The following is a 15,694-nucleotide window of genomic DNA, read 5'->3' as shown; positions in this document are numbered from 1 at the left end:
TCTAAGTAACTAAACGGTGAATCTTTTTAAAATTTTGGGGTTAGATAAATTACGTATTTATTTATACGTATACTTAATTTCAAAGCTCAAAGTTGGAAATTATTTTTTTACATTAGATTTGCTCGAACCTCCTTAAAGAGGTTCGATAAAAACTACTATATAATCGGTCCATAAAATTACTTAAAGGTAATTTTATATAATCAAACTAATTTATTTGGGAACGTCCTCAATGTTTGTTAGTAAATTCATTTGGAAATTTTGAACACACTTTTTTTTTTATGATGATGGAATGTCACTCAAAGTAACGAAAATGGAAAAATTGAGTAAAAAATAAATAAGTTTAATAAATAGTAAAACAAAAATGGATAAAACGAGCAAGGATTCCTTTGATGTCGACATAAATAAATATGAAAGAGGAAATAGTGAAATAAATTTTTATATTCCAAAGATTTTTCTGGATATAAAGTCGAGGACGATGTGTGACAGTGTCTGCAGAACGAAAATATATGTATAGACGTGTAATGATAAAATGTCGACATAAATATATGGTGAATTTTTTATAAGAGCTGACACAAGAAAATTTCTTAAGCGTCGCAGTCGTAGTCGAAAAAAGCCACCGAAATTCCAGTGTGGTGTCTTGTGGTAAAGATAAAAAGCTGGATCTAGTTTTAAAATGATACTTCAAAGCTGAATCTAAACTTTTACGTTCAGGAATTAGATCCCGAATATTTTGAGTGGTTACGGTTAAAAAAGAGTTGATATCAAAGTATTACTTTCTTTCGCATTGAAGAAAATTGTTTACTTCCTTTTAGAAGACGATTTTTTGACATATTGAATGATTCTTACGAGCAAACATAAAAAAATGTTAGAGTTATTATCGAATATTAGTGCAGATACAGAATAATTGAGAAATTAATTCTTTTTTTAAATATTCATACAAAACTTTGCTTTCTTAAACAATATTGTTCTGCTTTATTTAGAAATTAAAATATTATTTAACATAATATATTTACTGCATATTTTACTAGTTTTTTTTTTTCCTTTTTTAACTATCATTTTAATTTCGTTTATAGTTTTTTAATGAAACTTTGTTTTATTGCTTTATTTTCACTGATGGAAATAAATAATTGAACTATTTTTAATAACATGAAACTCATTAGTAAATTCATTTTACTGCGGGACTTTGTTATTACCCGCTATTTTATTTTTCCGGCAATATCGATCGTTATTAACAGCTTAATATCAATCTGCAAGATAAATGATCATCAATTGAGTAAAAGTCGTGAAGTTTCAATGCAAAATCACTCAATATTGTTGTGAAAAAATCAAATTTATAAAATTTAATCATTTATTCTGTGACAATAATCAATCAATTAATCATTAATCCATACATTGTATAACCTACCAATAATTATATTATGTAACCAAAATTGTTTGAAGATAATTTTATTTGTTCAACTCAAATTCTAAAATCACACAAAATTTTTTTTTCTTATAAAAAATTGTATTTAACCTCATAAAAAATCATAACCTAAAACTACGACAAAAACATACTTTAAACCATGCATTTAACCTTTAAAAAAATCTCATCAATTTTTCAATTTATTTTCCTTCAATTACTAATTGATCAGTTATGGATATCGAAAAGTCCATCAACTTCCAAAAATTTCTGTTCATAATCTCTTATTAATTTATCCAAAACTTTCTTAATATTTTTCTGCAATACCTCGGCAGTTTACAGATATTGATATACTCGTACACTATTACATCATCAAATATTTTTCACGTACCAATAATTAATAATTAATAATAATTATCGTAATTATTTAATCAATAATTTTTTCATCTGTATTTTTCAATAATTATTTACTTTTACAACTATTATTATAAATAAATGTCATCTTAAATAATTAATCGACTTATTAATAATTATGACACACATTATTCATCAATTAATCATTAATTAATAACGCATTGATTAATCAATAAATAATTAATCTACGAGTATTTTATCTGAACAATTGAACGAAAATCTATCCACTCATTAAAATATTAATTATGTATTTTACTTAATTATAAATTATTTGGTATAATTATTTAATTATTCAACCATTGTTTGTTCTTAAAAAATCCATTTCACTTTGTTTCATAAATAAATAATAACAGGCTGTATTAATTATTTATAGCTTATATATTATTAAATTATTCATAAATATTAACTATCAATAATTAATTAATATTAAAAATTTGAATTAACCATACATGTTCATTTGTTATTTTTAAGGTCAGTAGACCTAGTTTTCATATAATTTAAACCAATAAATGATGCTTCTGTCGAAATAATTCACCAGATAGTTAATTATTGAATGCGATAAATTACAATAATAATTCCGATGAATTATTAGCATCTAAATGTTGAACAAGTAGATAGAATATAGAATACAAATAATAATGCAGTCGAAAATGGAGGCAGAGGGTCCATATTAAATTAGCGTTTAGACATATCGATTATTTAAATTAATTAATATTTCCGCGTACACATGTGTCGTAATTCGGTACATCGTGATCGATTAAATAATGCAGAAGTACACTACACTGCTTTCTAACAACTTTACTGAAATTCACGGTACGTACCCTATTATTTATTAATTAAACAGTTGATATTATCATTCAGCCGATTAATGTGTTCCTAATAATTGATATTATTAATTATCACGTTAATTATCTAAGTTAACAATAACAATGAAAATAATAATAGTAATATTAATAATAATTGCCGTAAGGTATGAGTGTTTTGGATGTTGTTGGTTTAGTGCTCGGTGAACGAGAAACGAGCTTATAATTAGCGTATTAATGTACTCAGTATCTAATCGTGGACACCAATGGCCGTTTTCGCTTTTCGGCATTATCTATTACTACATTTATCAATTTGCTGGCTTAATGATTAATAAATGCTTTCTATTGGTGTTATTAACGATTGTTTACACGGCTGCTGGGATCTCAATGGTGTTAGAATATTGGAAACAGATGATCATATAACTTTTGTTTTAATTTTCGGACACCCTGTATAGTTATGATTAATCAATTTGAAATTTACGGTTGATAATTAGTTGAATAATTAAACAATGTAAAAGCTATAAATAATTAATGCAGCCTGTTATTATTTATTTATGAAACAAAGTGAAATTGATTTTTTAAAAACAAACGATGGTTGAATAATTAAATAATTATACCAAATAATTTATAATTAAGTAAAATACATAATTAACATTTTAATGAGTGGATAGATTTTCGTTCAATTGTTCAGATAAAATATTCGTAGATTAATTATTAATTGATTAATCAATGCGTTATTAATTAATGATTAATTGATGAATAATGTGTGTCATAATTATTAATAAGTCGATTAATTATTTAAGATGAAATTTATTTATAACAATAGTTGTAAAAGTAAATAATTATTAAAAAATACAGATGAAAAAATTATTGATTAAATAATTACGATAATTATTATTAATTATTAATTATTGGTACGTGAAAAATATTTGATGATGTAATAGTGTAAGAGTATCCGGATCCGGAGGCACTGTCGTGCCTCAAGCCAAGTACACGTTCAACAGCACACATGAAATGTGTGTGAACGTGTAGGCGCGAGGCTACAGTGCCTTTATTCTCGAGTCAGATGTCAACATAACCTCACTTTATTTTCAACTTGATTTATTTTATTACTATATACATGTCAACACTTGTCACGCGCTTTAAATAGTTTAATTATTAGTTCTTTTTATAAAACAGCAATAATTATATAATTTTTTTCATTTTTTAGCGTTATCTTAATTTATAAAATTTTCGCTCCCCCATTTTTCGATACTACGAAAGATTTTACTAATTTCGGTCGAATTTTTTATTTCGAAGTTGGTACTTTTCAATTTTCTGTGTATAGTATACCACCGAGTATTAGAGTTAGTCCGTTTCCATTTAACGCCTGAGATCCTCTCCGGATAGTTACTCTGTTCCAGATTTTTTATTTTTAAGTTGGTACATTACATTTTGTGAGAATAGTATACTTCTGTATAGTATCAGAGTTGTTCCATTCCCATTGAAAGTTTGATAAAATAGGCGGTTAATTCAAATCTAGTCTATTTAAAATTGTAATTTTATTCTATTTTAACGTTTGATTTTAATTATTATAATCAATATTATTGTTATCATTGTTTAACTTAATTATAATAATGAATATTTGTTGTAGACATTTGATGTAAATATATAGTGTGAATTGTTTTCATTACTTTTTCAGCTTTGAACTGGGATACTCCTAAATGTATCCAGCAGGTGTCACTATGTGCCAGAAAGGCGCGAATTTGAATTCATTTTAAATATTATATTAAAATTAATTCAAATTTATTGTACTCATACATAATCCTAATACATGCCCGGCTGTAAGCTGTAATGCTTTTAGATGCACCTGGCATGTCTGAAAAATTAAGCTGTTATTTTGAATTTAAATTCATTGATTATTTCTTTACATGTATTTGTAAAATAATTAACACAACTTTATTTTAGAAAACTTTTTATTATTTTATTTTTTTTAATACTTGTATAATTCTGTCTTTATCATAATTATTGTTATAGAGATATTATTATTATTATTATTATTATTATTGTTATTGTTATAGTTATGAAGATTATTATTTAATTAATCTAACATCCGGCCCTCAGTCGAAGGAATTCTAAGTAAACACATAGCGACGACTAATATAAATTATAGTAGTTATAATTTCAAAAAACGTGGGAAATTTTAAAGTTAAAAATTCATATGAAATTTTATTATTATCATTGCAATAATAATAATAGCAATTATAATTCTTCCTGTTTAGAAAAGGATGCTAAATTATTAGTTATTAAGAAAATTATTCATTCTTATTCCAAATAGCGCGCGAAAATTCAATTTTCAAAATTTAAATCAAAATTTTATTATTATATTTATAACATCTTATTCCTTGAAGGGGAAGGATGCTATACTAAAATAATAATTATTATTTGTTAATACCGATGTACATACACTATTTGTTTGACTTGTATCGTTATAAGTCGACTAAAATTACGTACAGTAAGTCATTTAAGTGTTTCCAGGTACAAATCAAAATTTACTATCAATTTTAAATCACATTATTTTGTTTCGTTTGCTGATAAGACTATTGATTTCTCGAGTGTTAATTTGAATAATAATATGATTAAGACAATGAATTGTGAAAAATTGCCGTAGTTAACAAACGATGGAAATTATCATGCGCAACAATTACTGGCTACCATTAATGATATCGAGTATAGGTTATATATACCAAGCACAAAAAGCTTGCAAAATATTGTACGGTGACTTATTACATGGTGAATAATATAATGATCAGTAAGTAATTTTTTTCTCGACTTCTGTTTTTTTCCTTTGATGTAATTATTATCATTCTCTCTTTACAGTGAAGTACAACGAGAATGAGAGCATAAAAGATGTGATTGTAACAAAAAATGCGAGATATTATGTATGTAACAACTATTTGTTAGTAAATTATGAATAGAACCCTCTACTAAGCCTGCCTATGTATATGGTTGATAAATCCATTTTTTTCAGTCTCTATAAGGGACAAATTTTAAATACTCTGTGAGAATGTAAAAACGAAAGAACAAATGCAACGTTTTTTATGAAATATGTAATTTCTGTATTTCTAAATGGCGGAAATTGTAATTAAAAAAAAATTTCAATGTAAATATAATTTCTAAAAAAAATCTTAAATTTACTTTGATGATTTTTTTAACTATCCATTAAGAAAATCGAAGATTTTCAAAAATCGTGAAGTCATTGGTTTTACCTCGTGTTTCGAAAATCGAGTGCTCATCACGTCAAAAGAAGAAATTTTCACAAAAAGATGTAAAATCCGAACAAAAACAGTTCCACTGTAAAAAATTACGCCAAGTACACGTTCACAACTCTTGATTTACAAAAATGCCAAGGAGAAATTATCATTTTACAAAAAGATGTAAAATAAAAAAAAAACAGACCAAGTAGCCGTTATGAACTTTCATAATTGAAAAAATTTTGTGATAAATTTAACGAATAAAAACAATTTTTTAGACGTACTTGGCGTGCGTCATTGAGTCCCCAAAATTTTTTCATTTCTGATAACTGAGCCAGAGAACTGATATGAAAAGCGATTTTACGGACAATTTTTTCAGCCCTTCCTCACCAAGTCATTAACCCTACTGATGATCATTTTGATGCAACCATATGAATCGATAACAATTGAAATTCATGCTTGTTTTCATTATTTCACGGATAAGATTGATATTTGTACAACTAAATAGCTTCCGAACATTTCATTCAGATCGAGAAAAAATGAATCAGTTTATTAATTGAATGAACTGTTAATTAAATTGACTTCATTAGAAAATATAGCATTAATAAATGTACAAGAAACATCGGAGCCCTATTTTAAAGTAAGATTTATTTCTACTATAAATTTAAAAAAAAACAGGATTTTATCACGAAATTTGATCATTAATTTACTAAGCAATTTTTATAATTAATTCAGTAATCATTTTTCTTGCCACCAGTATATTTTTAACTTCTCGCTAAGAAAATTGAAAATTTTTTGAAGGTCACAGAAAACTTACATGAGTATCCCCACGAGGGTGTCACGGTGTGTGTATATATATATATATATATATATATATATATATATATATATATATATATATATATATATATATATATATATATATATATATATATATATATATATATATATATATATATATATATATATATATATATATATATATATATATATATATATATATATATATATATATATATATATATATATATATATATATATATATATATATATATATATATATATATATATGTGTGTGTGTGTGTGTGTGTGTGTGTGTGTGTGTGTGTGTGTGTGTGTGTGTGTGTGTGTGTGTGTGTGTGTGTGTGTGTGTGAACCTCCCATAACTTATGAACGACTTTACCGATTTCATCGTGGTTGGCCCATTTGAAAAAACATCAACGAACTTGGATTTTGAATATAATTTTGACCGATTCCGATAGATGGATTTCAAGATATCTCAAAAAAACCGTGAAAAAATTTCAGAAAAATTTTTGTTTTCAAGTGTCTTTTTTGGAATAACTTTTAAACGGCTCAGTCGATTATCTCCAAAAACTAATCAGCTCTTGATCTTGAAAAATCACGTCAATTGCCGCTTGACCAGTCAAAATCGGTTAATTCATTCAAAAGATATCGTGAACGAAAGAAAACCGAAAAAAGTGTTTTTTTCGGAAGTACTCCTAAATTTTAACGTTTGATCAATGCGAACTTAAAAATTCTTTACGGGGCTTAAAAAACGGCATTGAATGCTGCCAGCCACTTGAAAATCAGTTCATTCATTGGAAAGTTATTAAAAGTTGTACATTAAAAACGATGTTTAATCAAACTTCTATCAGACATACAGCAATGCTGTGAAGAGGGAAAGAACAGGAGATAAGGTGATTATTGAACTACTGATATTTGACATCAATGAGTTACCTGAGGGATATTATCACGTTATCACGATTCATCTGAAAAAATTTTGGGTACTCAACGACGCACGCCAAGTACGTCTAAAAAATTGTTTTTATTCGTTAAATTTATCACAAAATTTTTTCAATTATGAAAGATCATAACGGCTACTTGGTCTGTTTTTTTTTTTTTGATTTTACATCTTTTTGTAAAATGATAATTTCTCCTTGGCATTTTTGTAAATCAAGAGTTGTGAACGTGTACTTGGCGTAATTTTTTACAGTGGAACTGTTTTTGTTCGGATATCAATATCTGTAAACTGCCGAGGTATTGCAGAAAAATATTAAGAAAGTTTTGGATAAATTAATAAGAGATATATAAACAGAAATTTTTGGAAGTTGATGGACTTTTCGATTTCAATAACTGATTAATTAGTAATTGAAGAGAAATAAATCGAAAAATTGATGAGATTTTTTTTAAAGATTAAGTGCATGATTTCAAGTTCGTTTTTGCCGTAGTTTTAGGTTATGATTTTTTATGAGGTTAAGTACAATATTTTATAAGAAGAAAAAATTTTGTATGATTTTAGAATTTGAGTTGAACAAATAAAATTATCTTCAAACAATTTTGGTTTTATGATATAATTATTGGTAGGTTATACAATGTATGGATTAATGATTAATTGATTGATTATTGTCACAGAATAAATGATTAAATTTTATAAATTTGATTTCTTCACAACAATATTGAGTGATCTTGCATTGAAACTTCACGACTTTCACCCAATTGATGATTATTTATCTTGCAGATTGATATTAAGCTGTTAATAACGATCGATATTGCCGGAAAAATAAAATAGCGGGTATTAATAATGTCCCGAAGTAAAATGAATTTTCTCATGAGTTTCATGTTTTTAAAAATAGTTCAATTATTTATTTCCATCAGTGAAAATAAGGCAATAAAACAAAGTTTCATCAAAAAATTATAAACGAAATGAAAATGATAGTTAAAAAAGAAAAAAAAAACTAGTAAAATATGTAATAAATAAATAATGATAAATATTATATTAATGTCTAAATAAGGAAAACTAAAGAATTTATAAAATTCAACAGAAAGATATATCGTACAGTGGATAAATAAAAACTATAATAAATAATGGAATTTCATTATTAAATAAATAACTTACTCTTGTTGGGATTAATATTATGGATATATTGATATATATAATTTACACATAAATATAATAACTTTAAATAACCCTGTTCGTTCAAAAATGAATAAATTATTATTAAATAATAAATTAAAATATAAATAAATAATAGGTAATCGAATTTATTGTACTGAATGTTAAAGGAAGAAATAATCACTGAATTCTTTTCATCTCTATACATAAATATTTGGCTCGAATTATATTTTTTTATGCTTGCTGGTAAAAATCACTCAGCATACTCGCTCGTAAAAATCCGTTAAGGAAAAAAGTTAAAATTATTATAACAGACAGATAATTTACATGTTGAGACGGATGTAATAAAATAAGAGCATTATAAGTGGTAATAAAACGTTGAGTCAAACGATCCTACGTCGAAAACGTCGATTTAATGTCAAGTCTATCCATCTGAATGATTTCTTCTCCGTGTTGTAAGCTCGTCTTTGTGTGCGTGTATGTGTTACGTAGATTCTCAAAGCAACTCAAACTCGGTTGGCACTTTCTCGCCTTTTAACTCGGTACGCTGCGCACCAGATAAATTCCCAGTTAAATCGCTCTGAAGCGTCTTAGACTCTTCCCTGTACTACTCTATTTTTCTATCATTCCATTATCTTTTTACGAGTTTTATTTTTACATTACATTGCTTTGTCGTTTTTGTTGCTATTAGTACTAGAGAAATTCATTTCATACATTTTGGGTTATGTATTTCCGAGAAAAGAAGATTAGATCTGATCATGCAGATCTAAAAAAACTGAATATAGATATTTTTTAATTCGTTTTAAAAATTTATTTCAATTACATTTATTCTTTTGCAAATTACTAAATCAAATATTTTCGAAGAAATGAGAAAAATATAATCTATATTAGTATTTATTTACAAGCGACTTTTTGTTAATTTAAATGAAAAGACAACTCATTAAACCAAAAATCTAAAGTTCTTGAAATGAAAATGGAATTATTCCAAATTTTAGAGAAAATTTTACAGTTAAAAATTTTTTTTATTTACCGACCGAAGATAATTTTTCCTCGAATTAAGTAACAATATTTATCGACCGAAGGTTCAATTGTCTTGAGCCAAGAAGTCAGAATTCAAGACAAAAAATTCTTGACGACAATCGGTTATTAAAAAATTATTTTGGAAAGAACATTTATTTTGAATAAAAAATTAATGATCAGATCTTAACTTTTTTTTTCTCGGAATCCGTATAAAAAAATAAAAATCTTGGTGTGTAATTAAAAATGAGAGTAATTTTATAAAAATTTAAATATTCAAAATTTTAAATATTTTTCTTTTATTTTATTCTATTTCTATGAAAAAATTCATCAAAAACATGCTAAAAAAATGTTTCAAAAATAAAATTCTAAAAAAAAAAACTAAAAATTTTTTTGTTTAAATAAAATATTTTACCCCATAAAATCCCTTTCCATCGAGTGGCATCTTAAGAACAAAATAAAAAAAGAAAATATGTGTTTTTATACGTCGAAAAATTAGTTTTATTATTAAGAAAAAAAAAATAAAATAAAAAGTAGTTTGAGTATTTGAGTATAGATTTGTAGAAGTGTTATTGGTCTTAATTGAATAAACAAGTAACAAATAAAAAAGTGTTTTACCTGATTCAAGCTCTTCTGTTTGATTTTGTCGAGTGGAAGCTTTTCGCGCACGTAGTGCAAATTTAGTATTTCTTTGAACCGCTTTTTGTCCTGGAGGATATGTTTCACGCCCTCTTCATCCCAAGCGGCGTTACTTGGCGCAAATAGAGTTATGTCTTGCAAACGGGTAATGATGTCCATGAAATCATCCCCGTAGTCACGAATCGCCTGGTAGAACTTGTACACAGGTCCGTCTTCTTTGTCCTGTTTTTTTTTGTTTGGATAATAATTTAATTTTATTAATTAGTAGAATTTTTTACTTTTGTGGGATTTATATCCTTCGGATGCAAATATTGGACGCTCTTTTTTATAAAATAAAATTTTTTATAGATCCATAAAAATTAGGAAAATTTTTAAATCTGAAAAAAACAAATAAAATTTTCAAAAACATTGCAAAAAATTTTACTTTAAATTTTCTTAATAGACTGGTTTAATTTATTATTTTTCATTTAAATAAAAATTTTTGAATACTGTTATAAATTTTTTATTTAAAAGAGCGTTCAATCCATTAAAAAATTACAGAATCTATAAAAAATAAAAATAATTAAAGTCCATAAAAATAATAAACTAAATTAATTAAACCAGGAATTTTTAATCACGGTAAAGTAACAAAAGTAATTTATTATTTTTATTATCACGGCAGCAATTAACGGGACATTAGCTGGGTATTTGCGGGTGGGGCTTATCCAGGATCGTCTTTATAAAAATAAACTTTAAATCTTAAAAGGAAGGAAAGAAAATATTATTTTCTTTGCAAAATAAAATTTTATTTCAAGTACTTACGATGCCCTATACGACATGCAGTCCAATAGAGACATGCAAAGCACCACAAAAAAGTAAACGAATAAATTTATTATTTAGTTTAAATTAATAAAAATAACTTTTTTTACAATATACATAATAATTTATAACAATAACAATAATAGTATATTAATATTAAAACCATAAGAGCACTAACTATTAAAGAATAATAATAATAAAAAAAATCCTAAATTTTGTCGGATTAATTATTACGCGTTATGAATTAAAGATAATTATTGTAATTAATAATTAATAATTACAAACTGTGGAAAATTGAAAATTTTTATGATAATTTTATTGAAAATGATTTTTTGATGTATTGAATGATGTATTTGTTTATTTATTTGAATAAATATTAAAAATGATGTTGATTGTACTTATGGTAAAGAGGTGCAATCATGCGACATTCATGCATGCATTGTTTAATTAATAATTTCATTTTTTTTTGCAATCATTTTATAACTCTGACTGCAAGCTGGGAAAGTGTACTAGTTGGGCGCCATCCCCACTTCGTGGACTGTCTGATGTCAGAGCTCCCCACTCTGCGCCACGGGCGCGAAGTCTTTGGTTTAAGCGGTCAAAAATTAAGTAATCTAATGCAATTTTAGTTTAAAATTCGGAATTTTAATCATTTTAGAGCTAAAATTTGTGAAGCAAATAGATATCTTAAATTTACGGTAATAATTATTTATACACTGATAAAAAAATAAACTTTGATAAGCAAAAAGTACTTTTTTCTCCTGCCTAAGCCGAAAATTCAAATTCCTTCCGCTTGCAGCCGGAATAAAGCAGCAGTTTCTATCCTCGGAATAAATGAACGCGCACGCGCAATAGTGCCTACATCGGCTCTCACGCATTGTACGTTCTCTCTCTAACACATAATTTCTCCGTCAGCACTTGATGTTGCGTCATTAGTGCAATATATTAGTGCATTATAATTATAATAAAAATAATGTAATTTAGTGATTTGATTTTAAATAAAAAAAATTCGTCGTAAAACATGAGTTCTACAGATAGTCCCTACTCAAGTGACACTAACGACGAGGCTGGTAGAGATATCGAGGGAGAAGCCCAAAACATAACCAATAAATTACACTAAATAATATTAGAGTGATATGTTATAAGAGTAATATAATGCAATAACTGTGATATGATAATGTTATAGTTTGAAAATTTCAAAAATTATCATATTGTACCAAAAAAAGGTTGATTTACATAAAATATGTTAAATCACCAAGTCACTAGAATTATTCTTATATTAAAATTATCATCTAATATTATTATTAAGATTATTCATAATTATTATGAAATGAATACTTATAATTACTATTAATATTTATCAATATGAATATTTGAAGTTATAACATAAAATTAATTCTTTTAATATCTTTACTTAAATAATAATTTTAAATTATTAATAATAAAAATTTTAAATTGTCACTAAAATTATTCTTATATTAAAATTATCATCTAATATTATCATTAAGATTATCCATAATTATTATTAAATGAATGCTTATAATTACTATTAATATTTATCAATATGATTATTTAAAGTTATAATAAAAATTATTCTGTTATTTTCATAACACTAATTTTTTTTTTAATATCTTTACTTAAATAATAATTTTAAATTGTATTTTTCTTGACTGCCCCCAACACCCCGCCGGGGCTTCGCCCCTGGACCCCTTCCATGATTACCTACGATGCTATTGCATTAACAGATTCGCGAATTTTCGGCTTGGCAGGAGAAAAAATAGTATGTGTGACACGAGACGAAAGTACTACATCCTCACCCGCGTGTTTGCCACCCTCGCCTTCGGCTCGGGTGGCAATCACACACGCGGGACAGAATGTAGTACTTTCGTTCCTTATGGCACAATATACTATTTTTTTTAAGGAAATTTTTAGCTGAAGTAAAGAATGTAGTATTTTTGTGGGAAAAATTCTAAAGTTTAATTCTCATATATTGAAAAAAAAATTAACTTGAATCAAGAGAAAAATTCTTGAACCAAGAAAATAACGAATTTAATTTTTTAATCAAAATATAAAAATTAGCGCACAACCCTTGTAGAAATAATTAAGTTTTCACTCGATTTAAACCAGTAATCGGCCAGCGATATCGAGTAAGAACTAGAAATTCTAGTAGAAGACACTTAAAACACTACAAAATTTGAATTTAAACCGTAGAAAAAATTTTTTTCGTGCATTAGTTTACGGAATAAATAGTTTGTGATTATTGTTTGTGTGAGTAGTGATATAATATTAAAAGCATGCGTAAAATTACATCAAAAGCGACACATTAAGGCGATGAAAAGATCAAATTAGTATATTTAATGGTCAATCGATGCTTTTAAAAAATGAATACTGAAAATGAAGAATACACAATAATTTAGTTAAAAAGTATATCAAGCAGTATGTAATAAATGAAATGAAATCAACGCGTTGTTAATGATTTTGGGTTTCTAATTTCTATTCGGGAAATGAAGGAAACGGAAGTTATGCCGAATATTATATTGTAGTTGTGCGAAAAATGATAAATCGTTCGAAATAGTTGATAAATGAAGTTAAAATTTGAAATAAATGAAATTAATATTGTGATCTAAGCATGTCCGCTTTTTTTTTTTTATTTTCGTTTTAAAAATTGCTTAAAAAATTCTCAATAAATTTTTTTTAAAGTTTCTGTGGTTAAAGAAAAATTGTAAAAATGGTAAATTTCATTTTTTTGATTAAAAAAATTTTTTTACTCTAAAAAAAATTCAATTTTTTTAGAAAAAATCGTCCAAATTTGATTTTTCTAAATTGACTACAAAAAATTACTTGATTATTAAAATTTTGGGTGGAAAACCTTTTGGAAAAAAATTACGGACAAACTGTTCACAAAATTGATAAATGACCGTGAAAAAGAAAAAAAAAATAAACAACAAAAAAGATGAATGTGATGAAAAAAAATTACCTTGAAGGACTGCTCAGAGAAACCAGAGAAACCAGAATGAGGGTTCGATCCGTAACATACAAGAAGCGAACAGAAAACAGAAAAAAAGAACAAATTGTGACGTTGAATTTTGTAGCTCCTTTTTTTTAGTATCCTATTTCCTTCTTTTCTTTCTACTTTACACTACTCTACTTCCTACCCCTTTTTTTATTTACATTACTTTTTATTTTATTTGGCTTTTATTTGTATCCGCAACTGAGAATAACAATAAAAAAAGTAAAATAAAATAAAATATAAATTGTCAACCGGACACACACTTATTTATTCATTGTTACGATTACGCCAGGACGGAAGGCTTATTATCTCGTGTTACCTATTTTTATTATTATTTTATTCTTTTTGTTCTCTTTTCTTCGACCTTCGGTGAGTAATATGTGAGACTATGCAGATATAAATTCACAGACACTGTTACGGAATACATTTAAGTACATTTTGGGCTCTGACGCATGGCACTAATATAAATTCATGAAACCCGCCCTACACCGATTTTACTTTAGTGTGTAAAATTTTTTTTTTTTGACTTTTTTTATATGTATATATTTGCATATTAATATTTTTTCGAGAAACTTTCGTCCAGAGTTTATTTAATAACTTTTTTTTTGTTTCAATGCTCAAAGTTGGTTAATTAAATTTTTTTTTATCGGTAATCGTTTTATAGGCAATTATTCATACAGATGGGAAATTGTTGGTGCTAATTCGAAACACTTTTTAATTATTGAGAGTAAAGTGTGATCTGTAGTTTTTTTTTTTTTTTGGAAAAAAAAATTTTTATTACACTGTAAAAAATTGTACTCGGATGGTTTTTTCGGATAAAAATTCATTTTTACTCTGTTTAAAAAATTCCAAATTTTCTTGAGAAACTGTTTAATTTTTTTTGTACCGAATTATTAAAGAAAAAATTCACTGCCAATAATTAATAAAACTTTACATATTTTTTTGTCATTATTATTTTTTATATCAAGTTTTTTGACGATCTTCACTCAGTTTATTTAGATTAATAATATTCAAATAATTAAAACTGTGATCTAAAATATTGAAAAATCATTAACCCAAATCGTTTTTATTCATAATTTGTAAATCTCAGCAGTAACATAGTTAATGTCAGTAGTACAGGCTGCTAGTATATTCCGGTAGAAATGTAGTTTAGTAAATATTAAACGAAGGAAATTACCAAGGGAGTCGATTATCGAATGACTGAAGTAATGGGCAACATAAAATAAACCACAAGAGAAAATCTGTTTTCCCCAAACAGTATACGATTTTCGTTAAATATTTATCCACAATATTTTATTTTGTATAGCTGCAATCAATTATTGATATTTGAATTTAAATAAATAAAATAATTTATGTTTACATTTAAAACGTCATATATTATATATTAAATATTTGTTATTTATTTTAATAAAGACATTGATATTTAAATTAAATTTTAATGCTTCATCATCAAAATTTAATTTAATTGTTATTTTTATGGAACTTAAA

The 15,694-nt window shown here is 26.0% G+C and overlaps 1 protein-coding gene across 5 annotated transcripts in view; it reads right to left on the bottom strand.

Annotated features, from left to right (window-relative positions):
* Fas1 (fasciclin 1 Fas1 domain-containing) overlaps positions 1–15,694 on the bottom strand; it is a 264,552-nt gene that overhangs the window by 14,105 nt on the left and 234,753 nt on the right. For 3 of the 5 annotated variants that reach the window (XM_074258907.1, XM_074258909.1, XM_074258911.1), the window contains exons 8-9: positions 10,378–10,620; positions 10,175–10,204 (exon numbers count right to left, since the gene is read on the bottom strand). In XM_074258907.1, coding sequence (XP_074115008.1) covers positions 10,175–10,204; positions 10,378–10,620 — 273 coding nt within the window. The remainder of the gene's footprint in view (positions 1–10,174; positions 10,205–10,377; positions 10,621–15,694) is intronic. The other 2 variants (XM_074258908.1, XM_074258910.1) reach the window with 1 other exon arrangement.

This window comes from Cotesia typhae, unplaced genomic scaffold (genome assembly GCF_013202065.1).
Source record: "Cotesia typhae breed Kobodo isofemale line unplaced genomic scaffold, CoteBio_Ctyphae scaffold_91, whole genome shotgun sequence".
Classification (NCBI taxonomy): Eukaryota; Metazoa; Arthropoda; class Insecta; order Hymenoptera; family Braconidae; genus Cotesia; species Cotesia typhae.
Note: the sequence above shows the minus strand (reverse complement) of the source record. Positions and strands in the feature narration are given on the sequence as shown.